This window comes from Asterias amurensis, chromosome 2 (assembly GCF_032118995.1).
Source record: "Asterias amurensis chromosome 2, ASM3211899v1".
Taxonomy (NCBI): domain Eukaryota; kingdom Metazoa; phylum Echinodermata; class Asteroidea; order Forcipulatida; family Asteriidae; genus Asterias; species Asterias amurensis.
This window is the reverse complement of record NC_092649.1, coordinates 9,473,165-9,488,217: the sequence shown is the minus strand read 5'-3', so window position 1 is coordinate 9,488,217 and position 15,053 is coordinate 9,473,165. Positions and strand designations below refer to the sequence as shown.

Here is a 15,053-nt window from a genome sequence, read left to right as displayed (position 1 = left end):
TTTCCAATTTATAATACTCAACTAAAAGCTTTGAAGAACGTGGAGACTTAGATGTTTTTGCATTGCTTGCAATCGGCACTATTCCCCAACAAAAAATGTACAGCATCAAAATATGAAGATGTTTGAAAAAGAATGAAAAACAAATTTTGGTTTCATTTAAATGGAGCAGGATTTAAGATGGATTTGCACAAAATAATGAAATGGGTGCATCTTCTTTTAATATAAGCATTAGAGTCTAAAGCCTGGTTCATACTTCTTGCAACTGCAGGTCTGTTTTCACAGCGAATTATTTGTTGTAAATTTATGCTATCAAAATACGTATCGCATTCGCAGGAAGCATGAACCAAGCTTCACTTGACAGTTTGGCTAGCTTGTGGCCCAAATTCCTCCAATATCCTTTTTTTCTATGTTGCTACACACTAAGCCTAAGATACCAAATTTTTGGCACTTAAATAAGACTGGTATGTCTGACCCAGTGATAAGCGTTTATGGACCTACCTGCCCCAGTCCTTAGAAGTAGGACTTGGGTGTGTAAAGCTCGGTTCATACTTACTGCGAATGCAAATGCGATACGAGTGTTGACGCCACAAATTCGCAGGTGTTGAGTTGTGCTCAACTCTCTTGCGAATATCGCAGCATACAGAGTTGTGACATTGAATTCACGTCAAATTTGCATCTCGTTCACATTCGAAAGAAGTATGAACTGGGTCTAAACTAGGGCTAATTAGAGTAACTCTTTGTTTTTTTGAGATGACATTCACGTTCACTCAAACCATAACAAAGGATTTAATCGCTAAAGCAACTTACCACTTCAGAAGCACTTTTCTTGAGCTTGCTTCGATCGACTTTCATGTTTGACGGTTAATTAATCATCAACCGTGTAGAATACCTGAAAATAAATGAAAGAAATTCCACATCTTAACACAATTTTCAAAGCAAAACAATGCCCAACAATAAGTGGAAAAACTCCCTGCTTCTCCTCTCTGGTAGACTCATGGCAGAGTCGATAGATGTTGAGGGGGAAAACAAATGTTTAATGTCTACATCTTTCGCTGTACCATGTCATAGTGTTCCACTTTTTGTAATTTGATGCGTTCACAACAAGACAAAACGTATTATTTTGAGAAACTTCGCTCAGAAGCTTTTTTGTCTTCTGATGAAAGCCACGAACAGAGGCATTTGAGTCCCGTCGTTTCCCTTAACATTGCACACACTGCCTTACAAAGGCAAAATAGGCGATTGCCTGGGTGCCCTTGAAACGCTACAATAGAAATTTACAGTTTCCTCAGAGGGAGCCTTTTACCACAGGGAGAAAATGCCTTGTTGCCCTCGCCCTTTCTAAAACGAAGCATGCACGCCTGGCAGTCGTTTATCTGCTGGGCAAATGTCAGTTAAAACACCCAATGACCAGACCAGACAAAATTCTCTCCAATTGGTCTGGCTGACTAAAAAGTATCCTTATTTAATATCAACTATTGACAATGTGCAAAAGCTGACAAACCAATTTTGTAATGCCAAGCTATACTGTTCCTGGTGGCTTGAATAATTTACGGAGAAACCCTGGAGCCAACTTCCTCCATGCATTGCCTTGATGCCCATTTTAATGTTCCAATAATTGTTATTAAAAGTTTTCCTTTTGTTTCACAGAGGAAAAATCTTCCTTGCCCTAACTAAGTATCATTCAGTCTCTGTGAAAAAAAGAAGTCACACAGTGAAGCAATTTTATTCAGTTATTGCCACCATTTAACAAAACGAGCCAGTGAAACATTGTAGGCACAAATTTGGCAAAAAAAACCCCTGTTTTTATTTGTATTTGAAAACACTGGAAAGGGGGGGGGGCACAAATTGATTTGGTTGTGAGTCCAGAGAGAACTATGCTAACCATTTTGTCACTATTTATTTTGGGAGTAAGAAACATTTTGAGATAGACCCAGTAACTGGGACGCTGTATTCCTTTTTCGAAATTTTGACTATGTCAAAATTTCGAAAAAGGAATATATTTCGATAAAAGGACTACAGCACCCCAGTTACTGGGTCCAATTTTGAGCGAAAGTTACATATTGAAAAAAGTTTTTAATTTAAAACTTAATTGGTAGCCCTGGGCGAATTGTTCAACAATTTGTTGTCATAATCAGTGAGTGAAGTCTTTTACATTTAAGAGCACTCAATACTAGAGTAGATACAAATTACCTTTGACTTGAATGAAAGAGCAAACCGCCGCAAGGGCATTTTATGATATTTTCACTTTCCCCCATTGCAAATTTTATGTTTTTATCAAAAAATCGCCAAAAATTATATCATTATAAAGAAACTTTTGAAGGGGCACCAAGGCCAAGACCAGGGGAACAGGCCTTGGTCAAGGAGCCCTCAATTAAACTAATTACAGGCCTGCCGCCATCATAATGAGTCAAACCGAAGCACCGTACAACTAAAAAAAATAAAATCACCAACAATATAATTTGAACTTTCATTCCATTAATCATGCTCACAAAATTGTTCATTAAAATCATCAATTTCCATGCAAAACAAAAACATATATGTCATTTGAGAAAGTTATTAATGTTACCAAACAGTTTATATTTTATATTTTAAATTCAAATCAGCCAAAATATCAGTAATTATACACAAAATAATACAAAATTTACAGAAAGAACCACTCACATGTAACACGAATCGTCGCCATTTTGCCCGTGTTGTCTCTCGATCAAAAAGTCCCGGATGAGGTCTGCAATCTCTAGCTCTCCTGACGTCATCACTTGGAGGCGCACGATAAAGGCGCCAGATACCGGCCTTCAAATCATACCACTATCTTGAGAGATGAATCTTTTAAACAGTGTTTCGTGGGTTCAAGCCAAAAGAGGACCATAATTTATCTCGAAAATCATGCATTTGTTGTGTGCATGTAATCACAGCACGTAGTTAGCACTGTGATGGAATAGGGACGTTACTTGCGACCTATGTGTGCCGTACGCATGCGCACGTGCAACTCAATTTACGTTCATTTGTCCAATGAAATCATTAAATTTCTTAAGCCAGTACCTCTTTTTATCGTGGCTGAAGCCAGAACCAGTCTACTCTCTCAAGCTTGTTTGCCTCAAGAGGGCGCACTTCTATCCAACACGCCTGGAACTTTTTAGATGCTAGATGCAGTTTCTACAAATCAATGTTTGGTAAAAATTATATCGCATTTTTTGTATACTTCCAGCATAATCTTAATGCTTCAACAACTGAGTCGTCTTGTTTATTCATTTTCGATTACATGAAATTTAAATTTTAGATACTGGATCACCGTTGGGGGCGCTATATTTATGATAATCCCAGTCTGGATTATCCCATTTTGGGGTTGTATTTTTTCAGAATTTCTACAAAAAGTTGATAATTATTCATACCAACAGGTCAGGCTACCCGTGCAATGATGAGGACAGACTAAAGACTCTTAAGTATTTCTTGCGATGGAAAGTTGGAAATTGTTAGAAATGTAAGAAAATACTCTAGAAATAAATAATCCAGGGGTCGGTCAAGGCCGAAGAGAAGAAGAGGTCGTCCAGCAATATCATGGATGAACTACATTAAGAATTGGAGTGGGGATGGACGGGGTATGGCAGCAGTATCAAGATCATCAGCAGCAGATAGAGAGAGATGGTTGGCGTAGACTTGTAATGACCACCGGACGCAGTTTACTTTTTCGTACCACACGCTGGCCACGGGGTCAACAGTGAAGTGAGGAAAGCGCTCATACCTATTGCGTTATGCTATGGCCGGCGTGTGATAAAAAACACAAAAAACGGACTGCAGAGAGAGAGAGAGAGAGAAGGAAAGATAGATAGAGAAGTAAATAAATAACAGGTTAAACAAAAGAGGGGGTAAAGAAGTTTTTAAACTCCGTCAAACGATTTCAAAATCGTTTGACGGGAGGTCAAACAAACGGTTAGCATGTCAACAGCCGACCCCTGATAGCAACTTATTTTAAACCAATGGACCTTTCTTTTGTTGATAAACAAACCGCCTTGGTTGGCATGGTCGGCCGATTGATAGTAAAACACTAAATTGTAAAAACAGATGTTTCAACAAAATTCAACATTTTCTGCAAATTTTCAATTCAATAAAATACCTCTCATGATAAGTTGCTTTTTTTAAAACAAAATCAACAAATTTTGTTACATTGTTACCAAAAATAGCGATCTATTCTTGATTTGCACTTATGGCTTTCTAGAGTTTTCCAATCTGGGTTGGCAAAAACTCGGGCTGTGACGTTGCAAAAGAAAGGTCTATTATTGGGAAGTAAACACATAATTGGTGGTGATGCAGCATACTCTTTTTGTAGGGTTTCATGTAATTCATACGTTAGTTTGTCGTTTGTTTTATTTGTTATCATTATTTGCAGATCTCCCCTATGTAGTTGCGCAATCATGCCAAACAATTTCTCACTTCGGTGATTTTGTGTCAGGAGACACAATGTCATTGGTCAAAAGTGAATGTCTTGCAGACTTTGCAGACTTGCAGTCATCGAACACGCTGTGATTGGCTCGTCGATATCATTAATTTGCATCTGAAGCCCTGTACGCGCGGATGAGTGCAGTTTCCTGGTGCGGTTTGTTTTCCCACACACGTGCATTGGGTTGGACTTTGAACGAATCGTCCCGCCGTATCGCACATTACACATGAAACCATATTATACATTAGTAGTACATTGTATTGATGTGTGTTTGCGTGGAAACAGTTGAGTTGTTCAACTTTCATGCAACATAAGTCGTCCTTCAACTTAGCTTTTGTCATGTTTAACTCCATTGTCACCCATGAAGGGTCTGTTATTAATTGCAAATGTTTAACAACTCAACCATAGAACACAGAGTGTATAAGTTCGCGATGGAACAACACCAGAAATGGATGAGATTTGCGGGGTTAATTCCGAAAGCAGTTTTCCCGTGGATCGCCATCGTGTTGTTGGTATGGACGCTGCCGGTGGCTGTGATGTCAACAGGGCGGCCGTACTGGTACGAGCCGCCGTGCCGCAAGCAAGATTTCACATGGACGGTAAGAAGAACATGCCATCAACTTATCATTTCATAAAAATGTACACGCCCAGTGATTGTTAAAATAACTAGTCTATATCAGGAGGTCTCGTACGTTTCTTTCTTCACTTCTATAATATAGACCCCGTTTCGAATACCACCTCAGACCCGGAGCATTTCATGTGGATTGGGTTTTCGTAAATAGTTCTAGGTCCCCTAGGAAGAGGGTTTTCAGTGTTGATTTTCCCAAATTGGGGTCTGACTGTTTGACATAACTAAAAAAATGAACAAAATAATTTCTTTTCACGCTTTCTTCATCCTGTATTAGCGCTTATTGTGCTGTTTTTAATCAAAATGAAATTGTTACAAATGATGAATTGTCTTTATACTTAGGTTTTGTTCTTTTGCTCATAAACTATAGTGTTTGTTTCAATCGCGAATGACTATTTTATTAATTTTTTTAGACAGGGTAGCCTTATCAGTTTTATAATTCCTTTTTTAATTTTTTTTTTAAAATGCCATCGCAGCATACCGCTGAATTATTAAAAAGCTTTACAATAGAAAATACAATAGGGAACATTTGATAAAAAAAATCACAGAAACAAGGGCCAAGTTTATTTTTTTAAAGAGTAACTTACTGAGCAATTTGAAAGTACATGAAAAGTTAAGAAAACTAAAAGAGAGGCAAAATGAGACTGCTTTAAAACCAAAGAACCGTCAAACAAGCAAGATTCACTCACTACAAATTGGACTATAGTAGTACTTTACACTCCTGCACGAAATCAGACACATGTTTCTAATATTTTACCATAATATGGTGTGTCTATATATTAATATTACATGGAAGATTAACAGGAATGCATTCTTATCATTAATGGTTCAAAAATTCTCTTAACTGCATGGTCTTAGATTTATTTTTATCAACAATTGTAGGCAAAATAATCTATATTGTTTTTGCTTGTTTTTTTTTAAAACACAAAGTAGGAACTATCAGCTGAAACTTTCAATGGTGTTTGTTATTGTATCTCCCTTCATAATTTTGCCTACAAATCAGCATTTCATCAACACAAAAGGGCAAATTTGCCACGAGGCTTTTTTAACTTTCAACACAGTTCAGTCTTAAATTCTGCCTTGGAATAAAATTATTTTGTGGTTTGACAGCCATGTGTAGAGCTTTGTACCAGGACACTGGTTTTCAACTTTCCCACATTACCATGCATGCTTGCTTCCTACAGGCAACATGCATGAGTGAGTAACGAAATCGTGACTCGGCAGCAGCCAAAAATGTCCAATATGTAATTAAAGGAGAGAACGCCGAAACATTTTATTCATTGGCTCGTCAGTGCTACAAGGTCGTTACTTTTAATTTCATACCCTATTTGTAGAAGGCTGTATATAAATTTGAAACAAACCAAGTAAATGTTTTTTTTTTTTTTTATTGTTTATTTTAACCATCACATTTTATGTTGGCTCATCGGTGCTATTAGGTTGTTAACTGCAAATTCTAAATACTCAAAGCTATACCATAAATATGTTTAAAAGGCTGTTAGGTGAAAATGCATATAAATTTGAAAAATTTAATAACAATTTTACTAGTTAATGTTTTTCTTAGCAAAAACGTTCAATAAAGTTTAAGAATAATCTTTAACATATTTGGCAGGGCTGGAAAACTTGAACACGTCCAGAAATAAAATGAACTTATTAAAAAGCTGTTTTGTTATATACTCAAATACTCGACCAGTAAAACTGACAGCAGTAGACTGCTGTCGTGAGTTTGATGGCCCGACACATAATTGTTGGGCTTGTGATCAACTGTAAATTTTAAGCCTTGACCCAATTTCATTTAGCCTGCTAAGTAGTAGGCCTAGTTAGTAGGCTTACCTGTAAGCACAAAAACTTGCTAAGTGCAGAACAAACTTGCTTAGCAGAAACAGATAACCAGCCAGTGTTTCTTAACCTTGCATTATAACTGACACCCCACTCAATTTTTGCTTTAGCAAGAAACCGTTATTATAAACAGTAGTTGGGGAATATTTTGGAAATATTTTACTCTTGGACCGAATAATGACACACTTTCCCTTTAAGGTGGGCCTACAGTCTATTAAACTGTACATCATAACCTTGGCATTGTGCACACACCACGAAATGCAGCAATCCAATCAAGAAAGAAAATAAAAACCAAGCTTTTAAAATAGTTGTGGCATTAAAAAAACCATTCACCATTCTCAGTCTTTTTTTTATGGTGGACGATTACAGCACAATACTTAGTGGATGGTATGTAGTGTATTGAATCTGCGGTTATGACTTGTCACAATGAAATTGTACAATACTTGTCCTGTTCAGGGTACAAGCATGGCACACACATCCAGAGTTCACAGGAATGAAACTATGAAAATACAAAAGGCCTTCGCCTTTCCACTATAAAAACAATCCTGCATAATTTATTGTTACATTTTTCTGAGAACAAAAAATCAGTGGTGGTAAATTGTTTACCAAGCAGAAGGACCTGTGGTATAAATGCAACAAATAGTCAAAGGCCGGAGTTTCAACCCTAGAAGACAGTCTTTCTCGAAGAATAAGTAGAGAGAAAATCTTGACCAAAGATTTTCCAATGGAATTGCCAGTTGCAAAAATAATGAAAAGGGTCTCGGCTCATCAATGATAAAATCCAGGCCTCTGGCTTTACTTTCAATAATACCATGTTGTTTGTGCACTGCCTGCATTGAGTAATTCAGAGACTTATATTCTTCATTTTTCTTTAAAGCGACTCCATTCTCTCCAAATCTAGGAGTTACACGGGCCCCTTATCAGCCTAAAAGCAATGGATGATATTTGCAAGAGTAATCCCCTATCGGTTTCTCTTTAGATTTAGTGGAATATTGTTTGTCAAGACTTCTGAACAAATCTTTCACTGTTTCCCCGAGGCAAGCCCATTTTATTTAGAGGGAAGGATTTCTTTTTAAGACTTGTAAGAGTGAAGCAAATCCACTTCCTGCCCGCGTGATCCCCAAGAGAACTAGCACAATTTTGCTTTTTTTGAAATTCAAGCATTCATTCTTGTTTTTTATGGCACTCCGAATAGTTTTCTTTCTTGCCAAAGAATTCCTACCTGAGAAATGAATGAGAGTGAAGTTGCTTGAGGATTTTTTTTGAGAGAAAAATACTTTCTTTTCTCGCCAAAGAAATCCTACTTGAAAAATGAATGAAAGCTTGTGAAAAGTTGCTGGAGGATGTTCATAATTTTGTTTAGGGGGGAAACAAATGTTGTAGATATTTTTGTTCAAAGCATTACCAGAGGATAAAAGCAAAGGTTGAACTGAAACTGGTTCAGATTAGGTGACTTCAAGTCACTTTTCTTTGATTTATTTGAAAATTGAAAATAAGGAGACTCTCTAATACTTTTGAGCTGGAAACCAAATAGCACTATTTTCACCTTCCCATTGAGTAGCAAGTATGTGTTTGCTACTTCTCACTTCTTTTCTATTGAATGTTTTCTTTAAATTGTTATTGGTCTTCTAGAAAGGAAACCGGGCCCAAATTCAAAGAGCTGCTTAATAGCCAATTTTGTGCTTACTGGGCTCAATTTCATAAAGCTGTTAAGCAAAAAATACTGCCAGACAAGTTTCTTTGCTAAGCAAACAAATTTTAGTGGTGCACCAGCTACAACAATGCAAATAATATAATGTAAATTTTGGCCGGTAATCTGTTTCTGCTAAGCGATACTGTTCAGTGCTCAGCAAGTTTTTGTGCCTGTACAGGTTTTATGAAATTGGGCCATGAAGTGGAATTAGCTCAGGGCCGCCCTGTGTGAATTCTACTTCTTATCAGCTAACCATAAGCACATGAAAAGACATGCAAACCTCCTGGGGCCAATTTCATAGAGCTGCTTAAGCAAAAAGTTTGCTGAAGCACGAAAATAGCTCGCTTATTTTACACATGTTACTGGCCAAAATTTCATGCCATATACATTGCTTAAGACTAGTATTTAGCTGTTGTTTACTTAGCATAACAATTGAGTGGAGTCTTGGCAGGTAATCTGATTTTACGAGGCAATGAATTTTTTGCTTAAGCAAAATTTTGTGCTTAAGCAGCTCTATGAAATTGGGCCCTGGTGCTTACTGCATAAAAATTAAGGACGTCACAATGCAAATCTATATGGTGACTCTCAAGCTGGCCGGCTATTTTTATTGCTGATGGTAAAATGTGCTTTCACTGAAGCAAATTTTTATGTTACAGTATGTACGTTAGAATTTGCTTACCGTTAAGCATTGCTATTGAATTGGTCCCTCTTATGATCATCAAAGTAAAATTTGTTTGTTATGGACCAGCAGTCAGTCAGACAAAAAACAACAACAGTGAATTAAACTGAAACCATGCACCTGCCCTCTAGTCATCATTTTGACTTTCAACAAGATTTTCGGTTTCGCTATTATACATTGTTATAAAGAAGAGAAAACTCCACAATAAACATTCAGACTCGGAGCGAAAACACACAATTATTCACGTGAGTTCAATAAGGCAGGACCATTGCCAAATTATTATATTTTTGTTTTCACCCAAAAGACAATAGAAGTCCAAAACTAAAATACTTGTATTCAAGTCCAATATTGCTATTGAGGAGTGTGCTTTGAAAACGGTTTATTTCTTCCAAAACAGACCTAGGAAGTTTATTGCGAGTGAAACTAAACTTGCTTGTACAACCAGATTACGAAAAAAATCTCTTTGGGAAGGAGTGTTGAAAAGAGCTTTTGTGGTCTTGACGTGTCAAACAGTATGTAATTCTGCTCGGCTTCACGAATTCATTTACCAGGATAAAAGAATTGGTAGGAAAAAAACTTGTCCAAGATCACAGATTTTGACATAAAACTTACACGGTCTAATGATGATGATGATGAACGTAGAAAACATCCCTTTAAATATTTCCGTCTGAAATGTCATATTTGATGATAAAACTGATTCTCGGTTGGAGTAAATCGGTCAGTGAGTGTTTTATTCATTTTTGTTTGTTTAATCGATGTCATGCAAAATGTGTATGAATCGGTTTTTCACTATTTTCTTGCGACCCAGATGGCCGATCGATCTCAAACTTCTACAGGTGTGTTAGTTCATGTATATGGTAGATGCTTAGAAGTGCTTACACTGACAGCAACTGTTTTGTTAGCAAGAACATGTTCCTTTAATTTTCAAGAAAATCATATTCATGTACCTACTTCATATTTCTGGCTACAGACCCATTTCCAGATTACGAGTCCCCCAATGCTGTCTGACAGACACCCCATGGAAGGAACTTACAATCCCATGCTGCGATTTGGTTTGATTTTTGGCCCTTTATGCTTGTTGTCAGGGTAACATGACATCGGAAGGGTACCACCAGCTGTTTCAATTAATAATATAATACATAAAAAAAATTGCATTCTTTCATTTGCCTATATTCCCAAATAGATATTAACATTTGTAAATTCAACTCGGCCTACTTACCCAAGCCCAAAAAGGGAGGCCCACTCCCCCCCCCCCCCCCCCCTCTGAACAAAATATTGGCACATATCGAACGTCGAATGTTGGAGGTCTCCCTTTTTTGAATTAAAAAGTTACATCCCCTTAAGTTGATCTCTCTCCTGCTGCTTCCAAGGCTGTATCGTAAACTTAATAACAAGAGTATAGGGCTTAACTCAGGGCTTTTAAGCCTTTAAACGTAATACAGATTATGTTACAGAATTGTAAGTGTACAACAAAATTACCTAATTTTAAGTGAGATGTAAGTGGGTTTTGAGTTCGGTCTTTAATGAGTTCAGTGTAGTGGAGGCACGGATGTGGTCGGGCAGGGTTGTTCCAGAGAGTGGTTGTATTCCCTGAATGGTTTCTGACTGGCACCCTCGGAACCATGCCCCAAACAAAGATATTGACAAAATAGGGAGCTACCACTATCAGGCAAGATTGCTCAGTTGGTCTCCTTCTTCTTTCAAGTCCATCTCTTCAAATGCTTGGCCAGGATTGGTCGCATCTCACAGTCTTCTCGTTTGGGTCTGCAAGGCCGCACTGCTCCTCAAGGGTTGGGCATCGTAGAAGGTGTGGCATAGATTGGGGGTGATGTGCCACAATCGCATTTGGTATCATCAGCTCAGTCGGTAGAGCTCCTGTACATTAATCTGGAGGTTGTTGGTTCAAGTGCTCTATTAAATTTGTCCTTGTTCATCCCAATTCATTTGTGGTTTATTGCTTGATGATTATTTAAGCTTAGTTATAACTGTCATATTATTTGAAGAATCTGATTTATTTGGATAGAAGTAAGCGGTTTAAATTGTTGACACAGCGGGGAGCAGAGTGTTTTGAACTTTGGACAGGATTTTCAGAATAAGTGATATTTGTTTATAACTCACATCACATAATATTGATAATACTAACTTGGTTCTTGGTTCTCATACAAGTAGTTGTTTTTACTGGCAAAGATGCTTCTGATGGGCTTTATTCCTAGTCCAGCCTGATGTGAGTGTGGAGCTGCCTTCCAAACAACCACACACATCACCAATTATGATTTAGAACTTCACAATTTCCCTAAGAGGAGCTAGGAAAATCTAGATACACAATAGCTCATTGACACGACGTAATTGTTGCTTATTCTGAGACACATTCCATCAGGCCACTTCAACCATTCCTGACACTTTCTTAAGTTCTCATTTTAAGCTTTATGCGAAATGTACAGCTATTCCAACACTGTGCATACATGTATTGCGTTAAAGACAGTGGAAAACTTTAGTAATTGTCAAATACCAGTCTTCTCACGTTGTGTATCTCAACAATGCATAAAATAACAAACCTGTGAAAATTTGAGCTCAATTGGTCGTCAAAGTTGCAAGATAACAATGCAAGAAAAAACACCCTTGTCACACAAAGTTGTGTGCTTTCAGCGATGCTTGATTTCGAGACCTTAAAATCCTCAAAATCTAATTCTGAAAACTACGCTACTTCAGAGGGAGCCGTTTCTCAAAATGTTTAATACTCCATTACTCGTTACTCAAGTAACGTTGTATGCTAATGGTTATTTTGAGAATTACCAATAGTGTACACTGCCTTTAAGCTGTGCATCCAGTTTGCTAATGAAGATTACTTCGTTATCACACACAAGTGCTCATGAAAAACATAGCACATCTGTTTCTGCCAAATTCAGCTTGTTGTGTCCCTGGTTATATTGGTTTATTGAACGCTATATTGTTTCTGTATTCCACTTGGCTTTGTGTGATATCTAATAATCCCTTTTCTTTCTTCTGACCATTCCTAAAACATTCTCAATTCCATGAGGAGCATACAACCCCAAGCTGCTATAATCAGGACCCAATTTTATAGAGCTGCCAAGCACAAAAATGTGCTTAGCATGAAATTTCTTCCTTGATAACAACGGGATTACCAACCAAATTTCCACATGATTTTCAATAGCTGAATACCAGTCACATGCAATATGCAACAAATGGAACTTTTGGTTGGTAATCCTGTTTTTATCAATGAAGAAATTTCATGCTAAGCAAATTGTTGTGCTAAGCAGCTCTATGAAATTGGGCCTTTGACAGAGAGGAAAATCCAACACACAATCTTCTCAGTCCTCCACAGTTCCTATTTATACACCTGGGTTAAGAGAGGCAATTATGGTTAAGTGCTGAGGTCGTAAAAGTCATGACTGGGAATCGAACCCAATCTGAATGTCTCTTTTACTGTGATTACAAATATGACTACAACCACAGCTCAATGACATGTGAAGAGTCTGTTCCAGGAGCTAGAAACTTGAACACCCAACAGCAAAAACTTGTAAAACCCTTAAAAAGTGAGGAAGTGTTATTACTTTACAAAGAGTACAAACCGAGCTTAGAGAGCCATTAGCACAAGTTGTGTAAGTAGTTGCTCATGTTTGTTTACCGAGTGTTCCCCCTTGATGTTTAACAGGGGTTTTTGTTTTGAAAGTATCAACCCACTGTGTGCTTGAAAACCAGTTATGGTCATCCGTTATTAATTGATAATCTATTTGCAAATCCATGTCCTCGGTTTTGGTTTGGTTTGGTTTGGTTTGAGGGGCTTTAAAGGTGAAGACCTGGGGTTGATTTCACAAAGAGTTAGGACTAGTCCTAGGAGATATCAAAAACCTATGCGGCTAGTCCTAAGTTAGGATGCTAGTCCTAAGTTAGGACGAGTCACTCGTCCCCATAATAAGACTAGTCTTCATTCTTTGTGAAACCCACCCCTGGATTTCTATTAACAAGAAGACAAAAAAGATGAAAATAACTCAGGGGAGCTGAAGGAAGGAATTGATAGTCCTCTTAAGAACAGTCTAGGTATGTAGGATGGAGGGATTCATGCATGAGGCAAGGAGTTACAAAGAGATGCAGAATGTGGAATAAAGTTGTTTCTATGCTCTCAGCAAAATGAGAGTGCAGGGGTGAGAACAAGCAGAAAGCCTGGTTTTACACTCAACCACCTTTCATTGTGGGTTCATTCTGCAACCTTCGAATTAACTCCAAGTTGTCCTGCTTTAGTTCAGAGTTGAACAGCCGCTCCCTTTCCCTATTAAATATGGATTTATTAGTACAAAGCTGACAGAGTGAAATAGAAAGCTAACTAATCCTGCTGGCATTCACTAAACATGCTATTCACACGACAGAAATTTAACTGGGGTCCCTTGGTTTATTTTAGCATGGTTGTAAAATGTAGCAATGTTTGAAAATATGTTGCAAGAGAACTTGGCAATAGAAACAATTGTTGTCATTTCAAACGAGGAACATTTTGTAAAATTTTACAGCCATGCTACAATTTAGCAAGGGACCCTTGCTAAAATGCTCTCGCGTGTGATAGGGGTTTGGACAGGTTAAAACAAAATTACCTGACCTAAATGTTCCCTACTGACTCAATGACTTCAAATTCAATTCCAACTGTCACATTTTAGAAATCTGCTACTACAATCTGGTGGCATGTTGCGGTCGAGCACTGGACTCGAGCTCTGTGGGGGGTTGAATCCTGGTCATGACACTTGTTTTCTGATAGATATACTGTACATACCATTAGGGGGTAACCCCAATGTTTCTGGTTCACTTGCAAGTACCATTGTTTACAGGTTTTCTCATAGTTTTGCGCGAGAAACGGTGCTTATAAGTTCACTTGTGAGGCATTCTTGGTTTTATTATCAGAAATATGTAATAATAAATAATAATTATATCCTGTTTGGAGAGTTAAGCAGTTTGAATTGTTGACACAATTGTGAGGCGGCAGGGCAGCGATTTGAACTTTGGACCGGATTTTCAGAATAAGTGATATTTTGTGTAATCTGGTTCTGACACAGCCCACATCCAATGAGGTAATTTTAAATATTTTGATCCCCTTTCCATTTTCGGGCAAAGATGATCTGAATGCGGGTTTGCTTGTCCAGCATGTGAAAGATGTGGAGCTCAATGACATGTGAAGAGTCTGTTCCAGGAGCTAGAAACTTGAACACACAACAACAACAACTTGTAAAACCCCTTGAAAAGTGAGGAAGTGTTATTATTTTTACAAGTAGTAAAAACTGAAAAAACTGGAGAGTCAACAAAAAAACAAAAACTTGGAGAGCCAACAGCTCGAGTTGCTGAAGTAGTTTGTAGTCATGTTTGTTCACTGAGTGTTCCACCTCTTGATGTTTCACAGTGGTTTTTGTTTTGAAAAAAACTAGCTGCCCACATCACCAGTGACTGCACTAATTTGTCAAGTTTGCTCTGGCAAGCAGTCCCTTTACAGTGATAGCACACAAAACAAAGTTTGTGACACCCTTGAAAAGTGAGGAAGTGTTATTATTTTTACAAAATAGTAAAAACCGAAACAACTTGGATAGCTATCAGCATGAGTTGCTGAAGTATTTGCTCATGCTTTAATACCAAGTGGTTTTTTCCCCTGATGTTTTAACAAAAGTTATTGTATTGAGTGTGCCAACCCACTGTAATCATTTGGTACTTGTAAACCTGTTAAGGGCAATTGATATTTGATCAACCGTTTGAAAGTTCAGTTACTCGGTTTGTAGTTTGTTTTGGT

General features: G+C 37.7%; 2 protein-coding genes across 9 annotated transcripts in view; one reads left to right on the top strand and one right to left on the bottom strand.

Annotated features, from left to right (window-relative positions):
• The window catches only part of LOC139934006 (E3 ubiquitin-protein ligase HUWE1-like), a 96,314-nt gene extending 93,628 nt beyond the window's left edge, over positions 1 to 2,686 (bottom strand). For all 7 annotated transcript variants that reach the window (XM_071928261.1, XM_071928265.1, XM_071928268.1 and 4 more), the window contains exons 1-2: positions 2,662 to 2,686; positions 808 to 889 (exon numbers count right to left, since the gene is read on the bottom strand). In XM_071928261.1, the coding sequence (XP_071784362.1) occupies positions 808 to 852 (45 nt within the window). In that variant the 5' untranslated portion in view covers positions 853 to 889; positions 2,662 to 2,686. The remainder of the gene's footprint in view (positions 1 to 807; positions 890 to 2,661) is intronic.
• Positions 2,687 to 4,690: 2,004 nt separating this feature from the next.
• The window catches only part of LOC139954124 (uncharacterized), a 40,997-nt gene continuing 30,634 nt past the window's right edge, over positions 4,691 to 15,053 (top strand). For both annotated transcript variants that reach the window (XR_011788052.1, XM_071953792.1), the window contains exon 1: positions 4,691 to 5,034. Coding sequence is in view for 1 of the 2 variants with exons in the window: in XM_071953792.1 (XP_071809893.1) it covers positions 4,822 to 5,034 (213 nt within the window). In the remaining variant the exon portion in view is untranslated. The remainder of the gene's footprint in view (positions 5,035 to 15,053) is intronic.